Source organism: Stomoxys calcitrans, chromosome 1 (assembly GCF_963082655.1).
Source record: "Stomoxys calcitrans chromosome 1, idStoCalc2.1, whole genome shotgun sequence".
Taxonomy (NCBI): Eukaryota; Metazoa; Arthropoda; class Insecta; order Diptera; family Muscidae; genus Stomoxys; species Stomoxys calcitrans.
In genome coordinates, this window is record NC_081552.1 from 258063129 (window position 1) to 258079355 (window position 16227).

The 16227-nt window shown below is 38.7% G+C and overlaps 1 protein-coding gene across 6 annotated transcripts in view; it reads right to left on the reverse strand.

The window, feature by feature from the left end:
• LOC106084433 (talin-2) overlaps positions 1-16227 on the reverse strand; it is a 96351-nt gene that overhangs the window by 7917 nt on the left and 72207 nt on the right. For 4 of the 6 annotated variants that reach the window (XM_059361661.1, XM_059361667.1, XM_059361655.1 and 1 more), the window contains 7 exons: positions 15112-15200; positions 13544-13632; positions 13056-13172; positions 8405-12992; positions 8112-8302; positions 1803-1919; positions 1210-1725 (listed from right to left, as the gene is read on the reverse strand). In XM_059361661.1, the coding sequence (XP_059217644.1) occupies positions 1210-1725; positions 1803-1919; positions 8112-8302; positions 8405-12992; positions 13056-13172; positions 13544-13632; positions 15112-15200 (5707 nt within the window). Of the gene's footprint in view, positions 1-1209; positions 1726-1802; positions 1920-3857; positions 6909-8111; positions 8303-8404; positions 12993-13055; positions 13173-13266; positions 13290-13543; positions 13633-15111; positions 15201-16227 lie in introns of those variants that run through there. The other 2 variants (XM_059361673.1, XM_059361675.1) reach the window with 2 other exon arrangements.

Here is a 16227-nt window from a genome sequence, read left to right on the forward strand (position 1 = left end):
TGTTAATGGAGAATATAGGCGTTGTATAAACCACGACGATGATAGCATAGTTAAACGCATTAAAATACAAGGTTTTCGTTCCAACATGACCATGACAACATGACCTAGTATGTTGTCAGAATGAATGAAAAAGCTCCAGCAAAGAAGACCAAAACTTACTTTCGGGGCGCTTGGGGAAAAATTTTACGTTTGACTGGAGGAATAAATTTTCGGTAATGACCAATTAAAGTCACCCATCGAAGTGCATAAAGTCAGTGTAGACATAGCCTTTATTAATGCAAATTTTTACATATGTATATTTCGTTCAAAGAGCTCATGGTTCTACGGAATGCGTTCGCATTGTCTTTGTCACCATTTTTTATAGAGCGCTTTGACAGTTGTTCGGGCGAAAAGTACACACCGAAATTTCGCTTAGGATATGTCAATGCATTTCCTATGGCAACGAAAATTTCCTTAGAGGTCCATACCGGTTAAGATGTTTTTTAAAAACATTTCAACTGGATGCGGTTCACATCATATGAGATATTTTGCAAATTTCAACACCTTAATATTAATATTGTGGTGAATTATTGTTAAAATTAATTTTCTCCTACTATGCTGTAAAATTTTGGTTTATTTTATAAAATTTTTAGGTAAAAATTGGATTTTTATAACTTGGCAGCATTCTGGGCTGTGTTTAATAAGCATAACTTAGAAATTTGTTTGAGTTCACGTGCTCGTTCAATAACTCGTTTTCAACAAAAACGAATCATTTAAAGCATGTGAACGAGACAGAAGGAGACGTTTTCCGTACTTTGTAAAGGGAAAACAATCGCATACCCTATGATAATTTAGATCAAAACTTAATCCAAAAATGACTCATTAAATATCTAAGGCAGCTTTAAAAAATCCATTTGCTTTTTTTTCAAAACAGATTTATTGAACATTTTGTTATAAACATAAAAATATAAAATGTCCTTCACCATTTTATTACGTTTTAAAGCATTTTTTGTTAACAAGTATTATAAGTGTCTTATATTATCTTCTTAGCAAGAAGATTCACATAAGCTCACTCTTATTTCACATAAGCTCACTTGATAAGAAGAAACAACACTCTTAGCTTTTTTTTTTTAATTTAATTGCAAGGCATATTAGTTTCACTTTTGTTCATATTAAAAATGCTTACAACTATTAGTGTTGTTAAAAAGAAAAATAAAAAATTTTACTTACCTTGACATCGTCATTACGCCTTGGTCGAAGTGATGCCAATTTCTTGGCAGCCGCATCAATAGAGGCAGCAGCACCTAGAAGCTCATTTTCGGCTATTACTGTAGGGTCTTCGGGATCAACCCAATCGGATCCTTTAAGCATGCCAGCCATAGCCACCAGATCGGTAACACATTTGGCCACACGTCGTGACAAATGCATGCGATCATCGGCTGAACAATTTTGTAAAATTCCCGTAAGTAAATCACGATAGGCTTCAGCCACCGCGGCACCAGCTTCCAATGTGCGATGACGCAAATCATCGGTTTCAGCACAATTCCAGGCCACTGAACGGCAAACCATTAACATTTCCGAAATTGAACGTCTACCGGTATTTGCCGCATTCATGATATCCTCTTGCAAATTGGAAGCACCGGATGCCACAGCTTTCGAGGTGGCCAAGGTAACGTTCTTAGTAACGCGTATCAAGTCTTCGGGGCTCACATTGTTATTGCCTCCTGGTGGTGGGGCATTCATGGCCTGAATTAACATATAAAGAAATTTTTTTTTAAGAAAATCATTGCAACCAATTGCAAATTGTTGCCAATAGTACTTACTCTAATCTCTTGGGTTATAGCATCCACAGTCGATTCCATGGCTCTGGTACCTCGGGTGTGTTCATCCTCCACAGCTTTAACAGTTTTCAGCAATGATGATACATTCAAAACCATCACCTAATTTATCATAACACCACCAAAACAATTTTTTTTGGAGTAAGTTTGGGTGAAAAATGGTCAAGTTTTATTAGAAGAAACTTTGTTTGAATAACTACTATTACGGTTGATGACAGTGGAGAGGAAAGTATAACAGCATTCGTAACTACTTTCAGTGTAACGTTGAAAAACTATTCATTTTGAAGTTTCTTTGTGAAACAAGAGTTGGCGATACTATGCGAATTCGGAAGCTATAGAATGTTTTATCCATAGGCAAGTCTATTGCGTACACTATTTTTACGCCCTGTTAGAAAGCTGAGTACATCGTGTTGCTTCTGCTTCGCACTTTGGCGAATTTGCTTAGACCAATCTACGACCAAGTTTAATGCAATATACAATACAATATTTTTGTTTTCTTTTTTTATGCTCTAAATTCGGCCGAGCTCGTTTATTCGGCTGAACACTACATAACATTCAAAATGGCCACATCTTTAACTATATTGCCAAAGTCTACACAAATGAACTGCTTCTAATGATATATAAAGATGGGCTACATGAAAATCTAAACTCAGCCCTGAGTTTTAATATAAAAAAAAAATTTTAAAAAATAATAAATTCTACAAACAAACAAGTAAAAAGGCATTAAGTTCGGCCGGGCCAAACTTTGGATACCCACCACCTCGGGTATATATGTAAACACCCTTTCGTAACAATCCGATGAAAATTGTATAACTTATGCACCCAAATTTGGCACGGACATTGAGTGGTCTAATAAATATAAGACACTGTTCAAAACAAAATCGGGTAATAAATAAAGCTCTTATGAGCTTCAGACCCATAATCGGAAGATCGGTCTATATGACAGCTATATCTAAATAAAGTCCGATTTGGCCCGTTCAAGAACTTAACCAGCGTGCATCAAAAAGACGTATCTTTGCTAAATTTCAGCTCTATATCTTAATTTTTGAAGCCTGTAGAGTGGTTACAACAGACGGACGGATAGACGGACAGACACACGGACATCGTTAAATCGTCTTAGAATTTTACGACCATCCGAAATATATATACTTTGTAGGGTCGGAAACTGATATTTCGATGTGTTGCAAACGGAATGACTAAATGAATATACCCTATATCCTACGGTGGTGGGTATAAAACGCATGACTAATCACTATTTAAAATATCAAGATAAGGTTTTCGTAACATGCTTAAAAATGTCTTCAAAACCAACAGTTTCGCAACTTGGCTTTCTATTTTATGTGTTACAAATTAAAATGAAATACATTGCAGTTTTATATTGTGGCAATGTTCATAGGAACGCAAAGTCCCGATAAAGAAGAAGAACGTTAAATACTTTTAATATATATTTTACACTATGTCTTCAAAAAAAAAAGTTTACACTACTTTAATCAAATAGAAAAGAATTTAAGGTAAAACGTTCATATGTAAGCAAACATGTGAGGTCAACCAACATAATTTTTCTCTAAATAATTAAGTTTGGCTACATTTCGAAACACCATATTGCAAGGAATCCTAAACCTAAAAATATGGATTTTTTTCAACTGTTTGCATCAAAATCCTATCTTTACTAATACTGCCGATACTTGGGAGTATTTTAGCTTATATAAGATTGTTCAAGAAGAGTTTTCGCTTTAAGACATCCGCATATAGGCACGAAAAAAGCACATATGGATGGATGTATTAATATGAGAAGAAAAGTAACGTAACACAATTTTATAGACTTGATTCATTTCCTTAAAATTTCAACTTTTTGTTCAATAAAATGTAATTTTTGTTGTATTTTCTATGAATAAGAAGCCATATTTATATACAGTTCGTTATGTTTTTATTAGAACTCGATCGTATGGGAATATTTTATGGAAATGTTAAAATTTTTATCATGAAATAAGAAAATTATTTATCATGAGTCTCTTCAAATGGTTATAAGGTCAAAAGTTAATTTACTGTTTTTTTTTCAAATTTGAAATATTTAAATTTATATAGTATGATGACTAGTCTAAACATTGACACAAAATACATATGATAAGCATAACAATATATATGTATTTGCTATAGACTACGCTTATACACATCGGCTGGAACAAGACTATTTTCAATTCATATAAAGTTGAGGATATATGTCACTGGTTCTAGACGTTATGGCGTTTATGTTTTAATTACAAATGCATTTTTAGAGAAATCTATCGTACTAAAATACTGTCACCTGAAAAATACCACCTTCGGAATATCAGGTGCCTTAGCCCATTCCCTTTATAATTGACTCTGCGCTACAATAAAATGAAAATATTTTTCAATTTCTAACATTTTATCCAAGTAAGTCTAATTTCTCATAGTTGTGTTAATATGAATCCCTTGCTACGAGAGCCAAACCATCCTGGAACTGTAGTCTGTTGTGTGAGATTCTTTTAAAAATAAAATATTTTTTCAATTTCTAATCCTTTTAATTGTATGCATCTATTTTCTCATAGTGGTGTTAAAAATTCTTTTTAGCAGTCAAAATTTTTTTTTTTATAAAAAATTTCAATATTGAATGATTCTTAGTTATGTGGATGTGTTCCGTAAGTCTTATTTCTCAGAGATGTGTTTAGTTAGCATATGAGTTTACATGTACAAGGTTCTTCACACTTATGAACGAATTTTGAGATTTATTTAGAAACTTCCAACAACATATATGAGGAATAATTGTTTGTCGTTTATTTTCTCTTGTAATATACCTTGCAAGAGATATACTTCAGGAAGCTTAACGTGCAACAGCAAAGTGGGCTACCGACAGTGGTCTGGGTATAAATCCGTGCAAGACAGACGTAGTTCTTTTCAGCAGGAGATACAAGTTGCCTACAGTGGAAACTGTCTCCTTGGGTGGAGAGAACGTTCCATTTACAGAACGGGCAAACTACATGGGTGTTTTGCTGGACAGGAAATTTAAATCCAACATTTTGGAAAGGGCAAGAAAGACCAATCTTGCCCTATACACCTGCAAGAGAGCCATTGGCAAAAGTGGGGGATTTAGACCGCGTGTCATGCATTGGGTATATACTGCAGTTGTCAGACCTATTATGCTATATGGTGTTGTGGTCTGGTGGACGGTGCTTCAAAATCCACCTATTGCTCAATATTTAACCGGATCCAAAGGATGGCTTGTTTGTGCATCACAGCCGCACTGAGGATGACACCATCTGATGCACTGAATTTAATGCTACATCTTATGACATTGTGGCTACCCAAATTGCAGCGATCACTGCCGTGAGGTTAAGGGAGCTTTCTCATTGGTCATGTGGCGCCCACGGACCATGTGTTATACTTGAAACAATATCCGATGTTCCAAGCAGTGTGGATACTGTAACACTATCCCTCTTAGAACCGATTGGAACTACGATATCCCTGGTAGCAGAAGTTACATAGACTTCTATTCGGATGGTTCCAAACTAAACGACCAAAAGGGCTTTGGGGTGTACTCTAAAGATCTAGAACTGCTCATATCGAAGAGGTTACCCGATCACTGCCGTGTGTATCAAGCGGAGATCCTTGCAATTAAGGAAGTGGTGGAATGGCTAAGATATAATGTCATTACGACGATTGGCATAAATATCTTCTCGCCCTCGACTGTCGCAGATCTCTCAACGAGATGGCTGAATAGTTCAAAATTCATCTGTTCTAGGTGTCGGGCCACAGAGATATCCCATTGTTATTGTAAACATTACAATTGCAATTGGACACAGGGACACTGGAATCTGTTGGTATGCCTCTAGCGACATGTAAGCTAAGTTTTCAGGACCAGGCCCGAATGATAGATGGTCACAAAGAGGGGGCTTTGAGCATTTCAAAACTATGTGGCCTCATCTAGACTTGAAGAGTTCTACTCCTTTGCTGTCATTGGCTAGAACCGACGTCTCAATCATTGTATTAGTCATGACAGGTCACTGTCTAATCGGAAAACATGCTGACAGACTGAAGGTTGCCAGCAACGAGATTTGCAGAAGCTGTAGTGACATCGACGAAGAAGAACTCCTTCTAACCGCACTTGCAGTTAGAAGGAGTTCCACTTTAGGTTGTCATTTCTTAGAGAACCTGTCTGATTTAGCGGATGTGAACATTCACAAGTTACTGGGTTTTTTAAAGCGATCTGGATGGTTCAACGGTAGAAACTAGAAGGCATCTTCCTTCTTCTGTTCCTGTGGTATCACAATGGATGAAAACGTCTAAGTGAGTCTGATGGCAGACTGTCACTTAAATCTAAACTACCTTGCAATTTGTATATTTTATACAATAGTTCGCATCTAACATCTTGATTTGTTTTGTTTGACCATAATTGGGCTGTGTTCAATAAGCACAATTAAATTTTTCTGGCAGCTACCTTTCAGATAAAAAGTATGAAAATAAACAACCGCCATTCCTATTAGTTTGGTATTATTTTCAATTTAATCGCTCAATAGTTGTTTTCTAGTTTTAGTTTTTTGGGATGTGTTTTTGTAAGAAAAATATTAACACAAATGCTGCATAAATTTGACGAACGAGTTTTGTGGGCTAATGTACATATATCAAAGCCAGTTAAACGAAAAACGATTTGGATGAATAAGGGAACGATAAAAGATGGGGATTTGGCTATAAAACTAGCTCCTTGCAGCTGTGCTTAAGCTTTGGTTTAGGTGCTTGCCCGTTAACCTCACGATGTACGATTTTAAGATTTGAATTTAAAACATTTACTGCCATAACGCTCTAAAATCAACTACACCCCCACTTGACACATCTAAAATTTTTAAGAATTTTTTTTTTAATATTTTCTCATATATAACACTATTAAATGCTCGATAACAATGGCGCTGGAAAACACACAAACATATATATATAGACCATACAAATGGAGAAAGGAGAAATATATAAAATAGGACAGAAGATGAGAAACAGCGCTCAATATCCATTGTCTGATGATTGCTGACTTATGTGGTTAGTTTCGATAGCTGCAGTTTTTTTGCACAATTCTTTAAGCGTCTGTATGTATACAAAACGAACGATTTGAAATGAGAATAATGGGAAATAAAAAATAAAAATTTAATCAGCATCTTCATCAATTGTTGATCAATCAAAAAACAAGAATGTAGTTTAAAATTGAAAAATTGTTTGTGCTTAGAATGATTAATAATTTTGACAAAAAAAAAAACTCACAAGCCGAGATAGAGAGAGAGAGAGAGAGAGAGGAAAGAAGCCAAACATTTTTTATACACACAAGAAAAGAAGAAAGAAAAAATTGTGTAGTAAAACATAAGCAGCAGCGCACCAGTAGCAGCAGTAAAAAAAATTGATTTTTTGTGAGAAGAAGTTTCATACAGACAGGCAGAGAGAATAGCATTAACCTTTATTTAGCTTTAGTATAAAACATCCATCCAGCCAGCTAGCCATAAACAAAATGTGTTAGGTATTTCTAAACGTGTCCTCCTCCTTTGCGAGGAGAGGTTCATCCCTTTTTTGCCTCTAAATACAAGAAGAAACACCTCCAAAGGATGCATGAATTGATGTTGTTACATACATTAATGAGAGACACAGAACATAGACACAGAAATGGAATGCGTGCAGTGATTGGTCGTAATTACACAGTGTAACAGTATTGCGAATAAGTAGTAAGGGCTTCTAATCAAGAGATAGTTTGTTCGATAGAACATCTAACTAGTTAGAATCCCCTAGACCGTGTCTTAATGAGATTATTGCATGATCTTTTTTACAACGACAACAACAAATTAGTGTTTTGAATTCCTCTTTTTGTACGTTTGTGATAGACATATACATATATTTTTTTTTTTTTGGTTTGGAATGGGGCTTTTCCACTGAAATGATTCCTTTATTTGGTGTAGAAAATGAGCGGAAAAGCAAGAGCTTAGATCAAAATTGTTTGTAGGCAAGAGTAGTGTGGTAAAGTGCAAAACACCATTATTTTTTCCATTTGTTTCACCATCAGAGATTGTTTAAAATTGCGCATAATTTCTACAAGAACAATTTTTCAGTTATCCTTTGGTGATGTACTAAAGGAGGTGAAGAAAAAGTTCACGACATTTAAAGCGTTACACTTAAGTAGTTTGTTAAGCTTTGTTTTGTTGTCAGTACAAAAAGGGATATGCGATTCAATATGAACTTAAATCCCTTTTCTATGGAAAATAATTATTTTGGGGAGGGATGGTAATAAGACTATGGACAACTTACCCTAGCGCTTTCTTTCAAATCTTGCATGGAGGGATCGTTTATGGGTTTGCCAGAGGCCAACTTGGTAGCATTAATAAGATCGCCCAAAGCCGAGGCTACATCCTTAACGGCATTGATAACCATAACCTGGGAATCGGGTTGGGATGAGCCCAAAGAACAGGCACCCAATTTAACAGCTTCCGCCAATTGCACTAGAATTTCAAAAAGAGAGATAATTTCCAAAAAAGTTTAAAAATGGACAAAAATCAAAAACATCAAAGTTTTCATAAGAATTATGTGTAGATTTTACCCACCTATCGTTGTTACAGCGTTCTGTGCTGCATTGGCCAATTGATCTTGTGTTCCCGCAGCTCCTGTCACCAGCACCTTGGTATCCTCTACCAAAGCTTTGGCCGTTTGCAATATATGCTCGCGGTGATCGGCAAAACTACTATCACGATCCGAATGCAAAGTACCAGCTGTGGCAAACATAATTGTGGTATCCAAATCGCCAATAATGCCCGAAATTGTGTGAGCAGCATTGATGCATGCCTGTGTGCCACGAGAACCAGCTTGCAAGGCAGCCAATATTTGGGCAACCTTTTCGCACACCTCACGCGCATTGCGGGCAATCTCATTTTGATGCACGGCATCACCTGGACGAGCGCCACCAGCACTCGATTTAATCATAGAGCCCACAGAGCGTCCCAAATCAATGACAGTGGTGCGTATACGCATTGCAACATCGGGTGAAGTAGTGGTGGTTGAAGCCCCCACCGAATCCTGAGTTAGTTGCGTATATTGTTTGGCCATTTCCATGGCCATTTGTGGCATAAGCTGGGGTTCAATGGCGGATTTGGCATTTGTCTCATTGGCCAGGCGGGCAATTTCCTTGGCTGTTTGTACCATGCGTGTTTGGTAATCCACAAATGAATCCGAATATGAGGCATTCAACAACGATTGACGTTTATCGGTGAGACGGGTTATGGCACGGTTCACCTGCTCCATGAGGCCAGTCACAACTCCGGTCTCTGCATTGATTTTCTCCACAGTTTGGGTTAATTCTTGTATAGCTTCTCTTGTATTTTCTATGGCTTCGTCTAATTTGGGATGGGCATGTGTGGCACGAGGATTTCCAGCAGATTCCTTTGCGGCTTGTACCAATTGTTGGGCACTTTCTACCACCGATTTAGTCTGATTGATCAAACTCATCTGCTGATTGCTGTGGACAATGTGGGTGCATGCTCCAATACCACCATTCACCATGGGCACAACATATCGTGAAATTTCTCCCACAGCATGACCCAATTGTTCAGCATTGTTTTTGCCAGCCAAACGGATTGGTTCCAGTTTGTCCAAAAGTTCGGCAGCAGAATTTAACGTCTGACCCGAAAAACCGTGCAAATTATTATCTCGTCTTTGGGAAAGGCCCTGGGCATTTACAGCCATGGCACAAGTGTCCAACTCACGCATACAGGTGCCCAAAGTTTGCAAAACTTGATCGCATTGGGCCTGGCCAGGCGCCTTTTCTCTGATATTATCAACCAAACGTTTTACAGATTCCGAAACCGGAGTCGAGGCATTGGATAGTTTCTGCCATACTGGTGGATCATTGGGCGAAAGAGCCAAAGACTTGGCAGCTTGTACCATTTCAATTACACCATCTATTACGCCTTTACCAGCATTCAATACAGGATCTTGGGCCTTTCTTCCCTCGGCGGAAATTTTAGCTGGAACCGATATAAAATCAGGACTAGAGGCATATTGACGCACAGCCTTTACGGATTCTAACAAAGGTTCCACCAGGCGAGCACCGGAAGGCTGCGAGGGGTCATCTTCGATGGCTTTTATTTCTTGTACCAAATTGGAAGTGGCAGTGGCAACTTGTTTGGCCAATACAATAAATTCATTTTTGGCCGAAGGATTATTGGTGTTCATGCTGGCTTGACGGCATATGGAGCACAAGTAGCTGGTGTGCTTGGCAATTACAGTCAGGGCAGAAATCTTCTGTTGCTTAGTTGATTGAGGGCTGCTAACGACGTCGCAATGTTGGCGAATACCTTGGTAGGCCCATGTCAACTGGGCCTGGTCAATAATTCCGGGACGTCCAGCGGTGCTGCTGGGATGGGAGACGCCGATTAAATAGGCGGCCTGAGCCGATGATTCTATCAGACCGCGTATGGATTCCGAAACACTATTCACTGACTTGGCAAATTCAGCGTGATTGGATTGTTTCGCATTGTTGATCATTTCGGAGAAGGCATAGCCCAAATTGCGAGACTTGCCTGTGGCAGCTTCCACACAATCGAAATAGCCCTGATCGTTAACAGGCTCGTGGGGATAGTCCAACATTACCCTCAAGGCCTCGATGTTGCGAGTGGCATTATCACATTCCTTTTGTCCAGGAGCGGATTGTATGCTGGCATCGACCAATTTATTAATGCTTTCGGTAACACTGCGAGCAGCAGCATGCAAAAGGTTCTTGGCATTGGGTTGGCCAGGATCGCCGGCAATTGATTTGGCCGTAGAGAGCAGAGAACAAGATTGGGTTGAAACATTACGCAGGCAATCAATCATTTCGGAGCGCACAACTTCCTCGGGATTTTGTCCAGCCATTTCCATTGACACCGAGAGCAAATCTCTGTAATTGGCAGCAAAATTGTTGCTGGTTTCGGCCAATTTGGCGGGACTATTATAAGCCTGGACGATTTGACCACCAGCTGCACTTAGGCTTTCTGACACCTGCTTCAGTTCGCTTTGTAAAGTTGTGTAGCTACGGTTGGATGGTGGGAATTCGCTCATTGAAAGAATTTCACTCAACTCGCTCACATTGCGTAAAGCTTGATCGACCTCCCGTTGGCCAGGAATACAGTCGACAGTTTTGGACAAGGCTTCAGTAACCTCACGTCCTGCTTGAGTCAAGGCAGTGTGATCACCCATATTTTGCAAAGTTTTCTGGGCCTCTTCAATGAGACGGGCAGAACTCAACACTACTTCATCGGCACAATCGATAACGGCTGCATTGTTGGTAGTGGCAGCCACTCCATGGACGCTTTTAGTGAAATCACCTAAAGCCAAAGCTGTATCTCTGCCCGCTATACCAGCATACATGCGTTGTCCCGACAACACGGATGAAATCAAACGGCTTAAAGCAATACCAACATTCTTGGTGGAAACACGCAACTGTTGGGCAGTATTCTCTACTGTCTCGCCGGGAAGTGGGCGAATGGTACCACTTTGCGCAGCATTGCGGGTGTCTTCGAGCACATTGTGCAAATTACGAACAGCTTCCAAGGCGGACTGCAACTCTTGGCCGCCACAAGCTTCACGGGCTCTCAAAGCTGCTGAATTCAATTCAGAGACGGTTTGACCCAAATATAAGGCACTCTTGGATAGTTGGGTTGCAGCCGGGATATCGGTAACTGTGGGCTGTAGAGCACGGGCAGAACGCGAAACCTGGATAGCGGGTTCAATAAATTGCTCGGCAGCTTCAATCAAATTAAACTGGGCGTTATAGTCATCTGGACTGCTGCGTGTGGTTTTGACAGCGGTGACCAATCGAGGAATAGTATCAGCAGCACGCTTACAGTCTTGCAGTAACGACTCTTTGGTTTGATGGTCATCGCTATGCTGGACGGCATTTTGGGCCGCAGATATGCATTGAGTGGCAGCAGAGGCAGCCTGTTTGGAGCAGTATTCCAAGCGACGTATCAAGTTACGCTTAATAGCTGGGGTATTGGCAGTGCTGGTGGTTATTTCCCGCAACTCTTCGGCGGCTTTCCTTAAGGCATTTTGATTGTCAGTATCATGAGGATGCACTGCGCATAAACGGGCGGCTTCCACAAGCTTAGCAGTGGCATCGGCCAATTGTTTGGCAGCAGACAAAAGACGTCTTTGGACATCGGCATCTTGCTGTTGATCCGCCTCACCCTTAATGCTCTGAATAAGTTGGGCCGTAGCTTGACCCAATGTTTTGGCATGGCGCACCATTTCCTGGGGATCATGCGAAGATACCAAAATGTCAGTGCTGATGATGACATTTTCAACGGGGCTCATTTCTTGGCTGCTGCGATTAGCGTATTCTCTTGAACTTAATTTGACGTGTTCTAACATATCGCTAAGACTCTTGGAGACATCACGAGCCGCGGCCAATAAGTCATTCTTCAATTGGGGATCATTGGTGGTCTCATGGCATACTTCGCATAGACTATTGACAGCTCTGGCAACATTACGTGCCGCCCCTTCCAGTTGTTCGCGACAAGCGGCATTGTGTAAAGTGGGAGCAACTACCTTGGCACAGGCAACCAATTGACTGGTGGCCAAAGCACACTGACTGGCTGCTCCTATGACACGATTACGTGATTCAACATCTTCACAACTGGCTGCAATTGACTTAGCCCGAAGAACCAAAGCCGCCGTAGTATTGGCAACAGCCTTTGCCAAAGACAAGAGCATATCTTGTAAATCTCTATTTTCGGGAACATCCTCTTCGGCTATGGTGCTTAAGACATAGGTAGTAGCCTCACCCACACGGCTGGCGGCATTGAATAGATTTTGTTGTGGTTCCTTGCTTTCAGGTTCAGCGGCCTTCAAAAGATCACTGAAAACGCTACATAAATTGCGAGCGGCTTCCAAAAGTTTGTCACCGCTACTGTCATCTTCCATGAGAGCGGCAATCAAGCGAACCTCCTTTGTCACTTGTGGTATGGTCTGGGCTATTTGGGACACAGAAGCAGAAATAGCCTCGGTATCAACCTCATCGGTATGTGTGGCGGTAATAATCTGAGCAGTGGCAGCGCTCATGGTGGCCACATGACTAGTGACAGCTTGTTTCGAGGTATCCAAAGTATTTTCACGCCATTCAATGGATCGTAAATCATTGCCCAATTCTTGAATTTGAGCCTAATTGGAAAACGAAAAAAATATTAGATTTCATCTTGACATTGGTAATTTTTTGACGCATACCTTTGTTCTGAGCTCTTCGTCGGCACGCGATAAAACTTCTTGGCCAGCTGATATATAACCTAGCAACGCTCTTTGGGGTTCAGTAAGATTCACAGAACTAATGCGTACTTCCTTAGACTGAAATAAACATCAAATTTTGCATGTTAGCTTGTAACCCTTTTAAAAATTGGGAATTTTTCTTGGAATTTTTCTGATCTTTGAGAAAACCTACTTTGTGAAACTTTGAAATCTTGTCTATAAATTTATTTTCGTTTATTTTTTTTTAAATAGCAGCGTTTTTTGAGAAAAAAAAGAATTTTGGAAAATTTAAATCAATATTTTTGACATTTTCACAATATTGTATAATGCATTTGAAGTGAAAAAAATTAAAATTGCGAAAATTTAAATGGCAACAAAACATTAGAAGTCTCTTATAGCGATATATGTAAATAATAACAAAACTATGAGAGAGGATTTGAACATAAAACAACGAGGCAGTGCTTACTTACCGTGGGAGGTTGATGGGCATGATTGACTTGCCCAACAAAGGCACCGTATTGAACAGTTTGTAATTCGCCTTGGGTGTATGATTTTTCGCCTAAAAATTTCAAATATATATACAAAAACGAAAATTTAAAAAAAAATAAAAAAAGAAGTATTAAAAACAAAAAAGAGAAAAGAAGAAAAGCAAAAAAATAAAAGAACAGCTTTTCCTGCAAAAATGGCTGTATAACTTAGCGTTTATAACATTTTTTACACTGCGTAAAATTTCTTTGAAATCGGATTATAAATGCGCATTTTATGAGGCCATGACCTTAAATCGAAATATCGATATATATGGCAGCTATATCCAAATCTGAAACGATCTGTGATAATAAATGTGGCTTTTATGGGCCTAAGACCTCAAATCGTCAGATTGGTCTATATGACAGTTATATCCAAATCTGGACTGATCTGAGCCAAATTGAAGAAGGATGTCGAAGGGCCTAACGCAACTCACTGTCCAAATTTCAGCAAAATCGGATAATAAATGTGGCTTTTATGAGACCTAGACCCTAAATCGGCAGATCGGCTATATGGGGGCTATATTAAGATATAGTCCGATATAGCTCATCTTCGAACTTAACCTGCTCATGGACAAAAAAGAATCTTGCAAAGTTTCAGCTCAATATCTCTATTTTTAAAGACTGTAGCGTGATTTCAACAGACAGACGGACGGACATGGCTAGATTTTTACGCTGATCAAGAATATATATACTTTATATGGTCGGAAATGGATATTTCGATGTGTTGCAAACGGAATGGCAAAATGACTAAAGTCCCCCATCCTTTGGTGTTGGGTATAAAAAACTTCAAAAGTGAAAACCAATGGTATCTTTCTTTAACCCCGCAACACATTTACCAACTTTTACTTTCAATTCGAATGTTAAGTTTTTTCTAATTTTTGTTTGTTTCTCTTTCGAGACGAGCTCAATGATCGGAGATTTTCTTTCCCAGTGAAAAACGAAAGCCAGAGATTGCAACACACACTAACCACTATGGGACGCGTTTCGTAATTTGGTTACAATTACTCATCAGCCATATTAGGTGTGAAGGCTTAAAGAGCCGTGCGTTTGTATGTTCTATTTGAATCGTATTAGTTGCTAAAACGCCTCTATGATACAATACAAATAACCACATTAACCACGCTGGGCAACCCTGTCTATTACCTGTACTTTTCCCAATGCATTTGTTTTTGTGTAATGGCAAATATTCTGTTTTGTTTTTTTCATTGATATGTTCCGTTATGGTTTTTCATTGATATGCTAATTTTGTTGTTTATCCTTTTCAGTGCATTTTAAACTATTAAAGTTTCAAGTTTTTACAACTTTGCCCATTTACATAGTGCATTATATTTTGACTTTCGTAACTGACCTCGGGAAAATTTTCTGGAAAAGATCTGTTCTTAGAAAACAAAGCCTCAAAAAAGCAAATTTAATATTTGTTAACACAAAAAGTGCTTGGTTTAGACTTGGATAAAGACAAGCTTTGCTTAAACAAAAGTGCAAGTGTTGCTAAAACAATGACTGTGACTTACCGTCGTCCGCCCTCATCATGCCTTGATGAGCAAAAGAATCTGTAGTGATCTTTCCAATTTTATTCGTTTCATGTTGCAAAAACGTAGCTCTGAAAAAATTAATAAATAAATTAAAAAGAAAGTTCATAACTTAATTTAATTCACTAAGATGGAAAACTTAACTAATATAGGGTGAGTACTCCCAGTAATGCCTGTTTTTGTTTTGCTCTATGTAAAGAAAAAGTAAGGGGAAACTCAGTGGAGCATCAAATCTCCTTATATAAAACAGAGAGATATCGGCTGTCATCGAAAACCATGTTTCGAATGCCTTTAATCAGGTTTACCAATGTGCGACTAAAGTCAGAATTATCGACCTTTTTAGAGTTGTGCGTCCTTTGGAAATTTACACTTTTTGCTTAAGTGTGCGAAAATTATTTTTAATTAAACGAAGATATAATCCCAAAGCTTGCCTGTCTCGTGCATTTCTACTTCTTTGCTTTCAAACTGCTTTTCGAGATATCAATCTCCGCTCTATATTTCGGTCTTTTGTGTCTGTGTAAACCTCCAGTCGTTCATTTGCGTGACTTTCTCGCAATAGCAACGTCTTCTATTCTTATAAAGCCCAGTAAACATAAGCAGATTATTTAAATTTTTCTCATGGCAAAGAGCTAAATGTGTCCTTGTTTGAAACCTCTTTCGGTACGGTATATTCTTCCGAATGTTTGCTGATGTTCAAGTCCCAGGTAGTGTTTTTTGGCACTCATAGAAGGTTCTCATGCAAGATGTAATCATTATCTTGAAGTTTGAAACCGCAGTTTTATTTAGTCTAGGGATTATTAAATTATAGCTCATCGGACTTGGACATGGAATCTTTAAAATTATTTTGTTCTCATTCCTTTCATACTAAAATGGACTTTTCTTCACTTTACTTATTTGTTTTTATAAAATGTTAAATGCGACTACTTAACTTTTTGTATGACCTTTTTAAGACAAACCGACTTTTGTGCGAACTTTTCGAATATTCAAAGATGACCCTTCCTACAATGAGCAGCTGACGTGCTGCCAGCCTATGTTTATGGGTTTCTCCTTGCAGCCTAATACGAAAAGAAAATAAATAGTAAACAGGAACAGATCAGC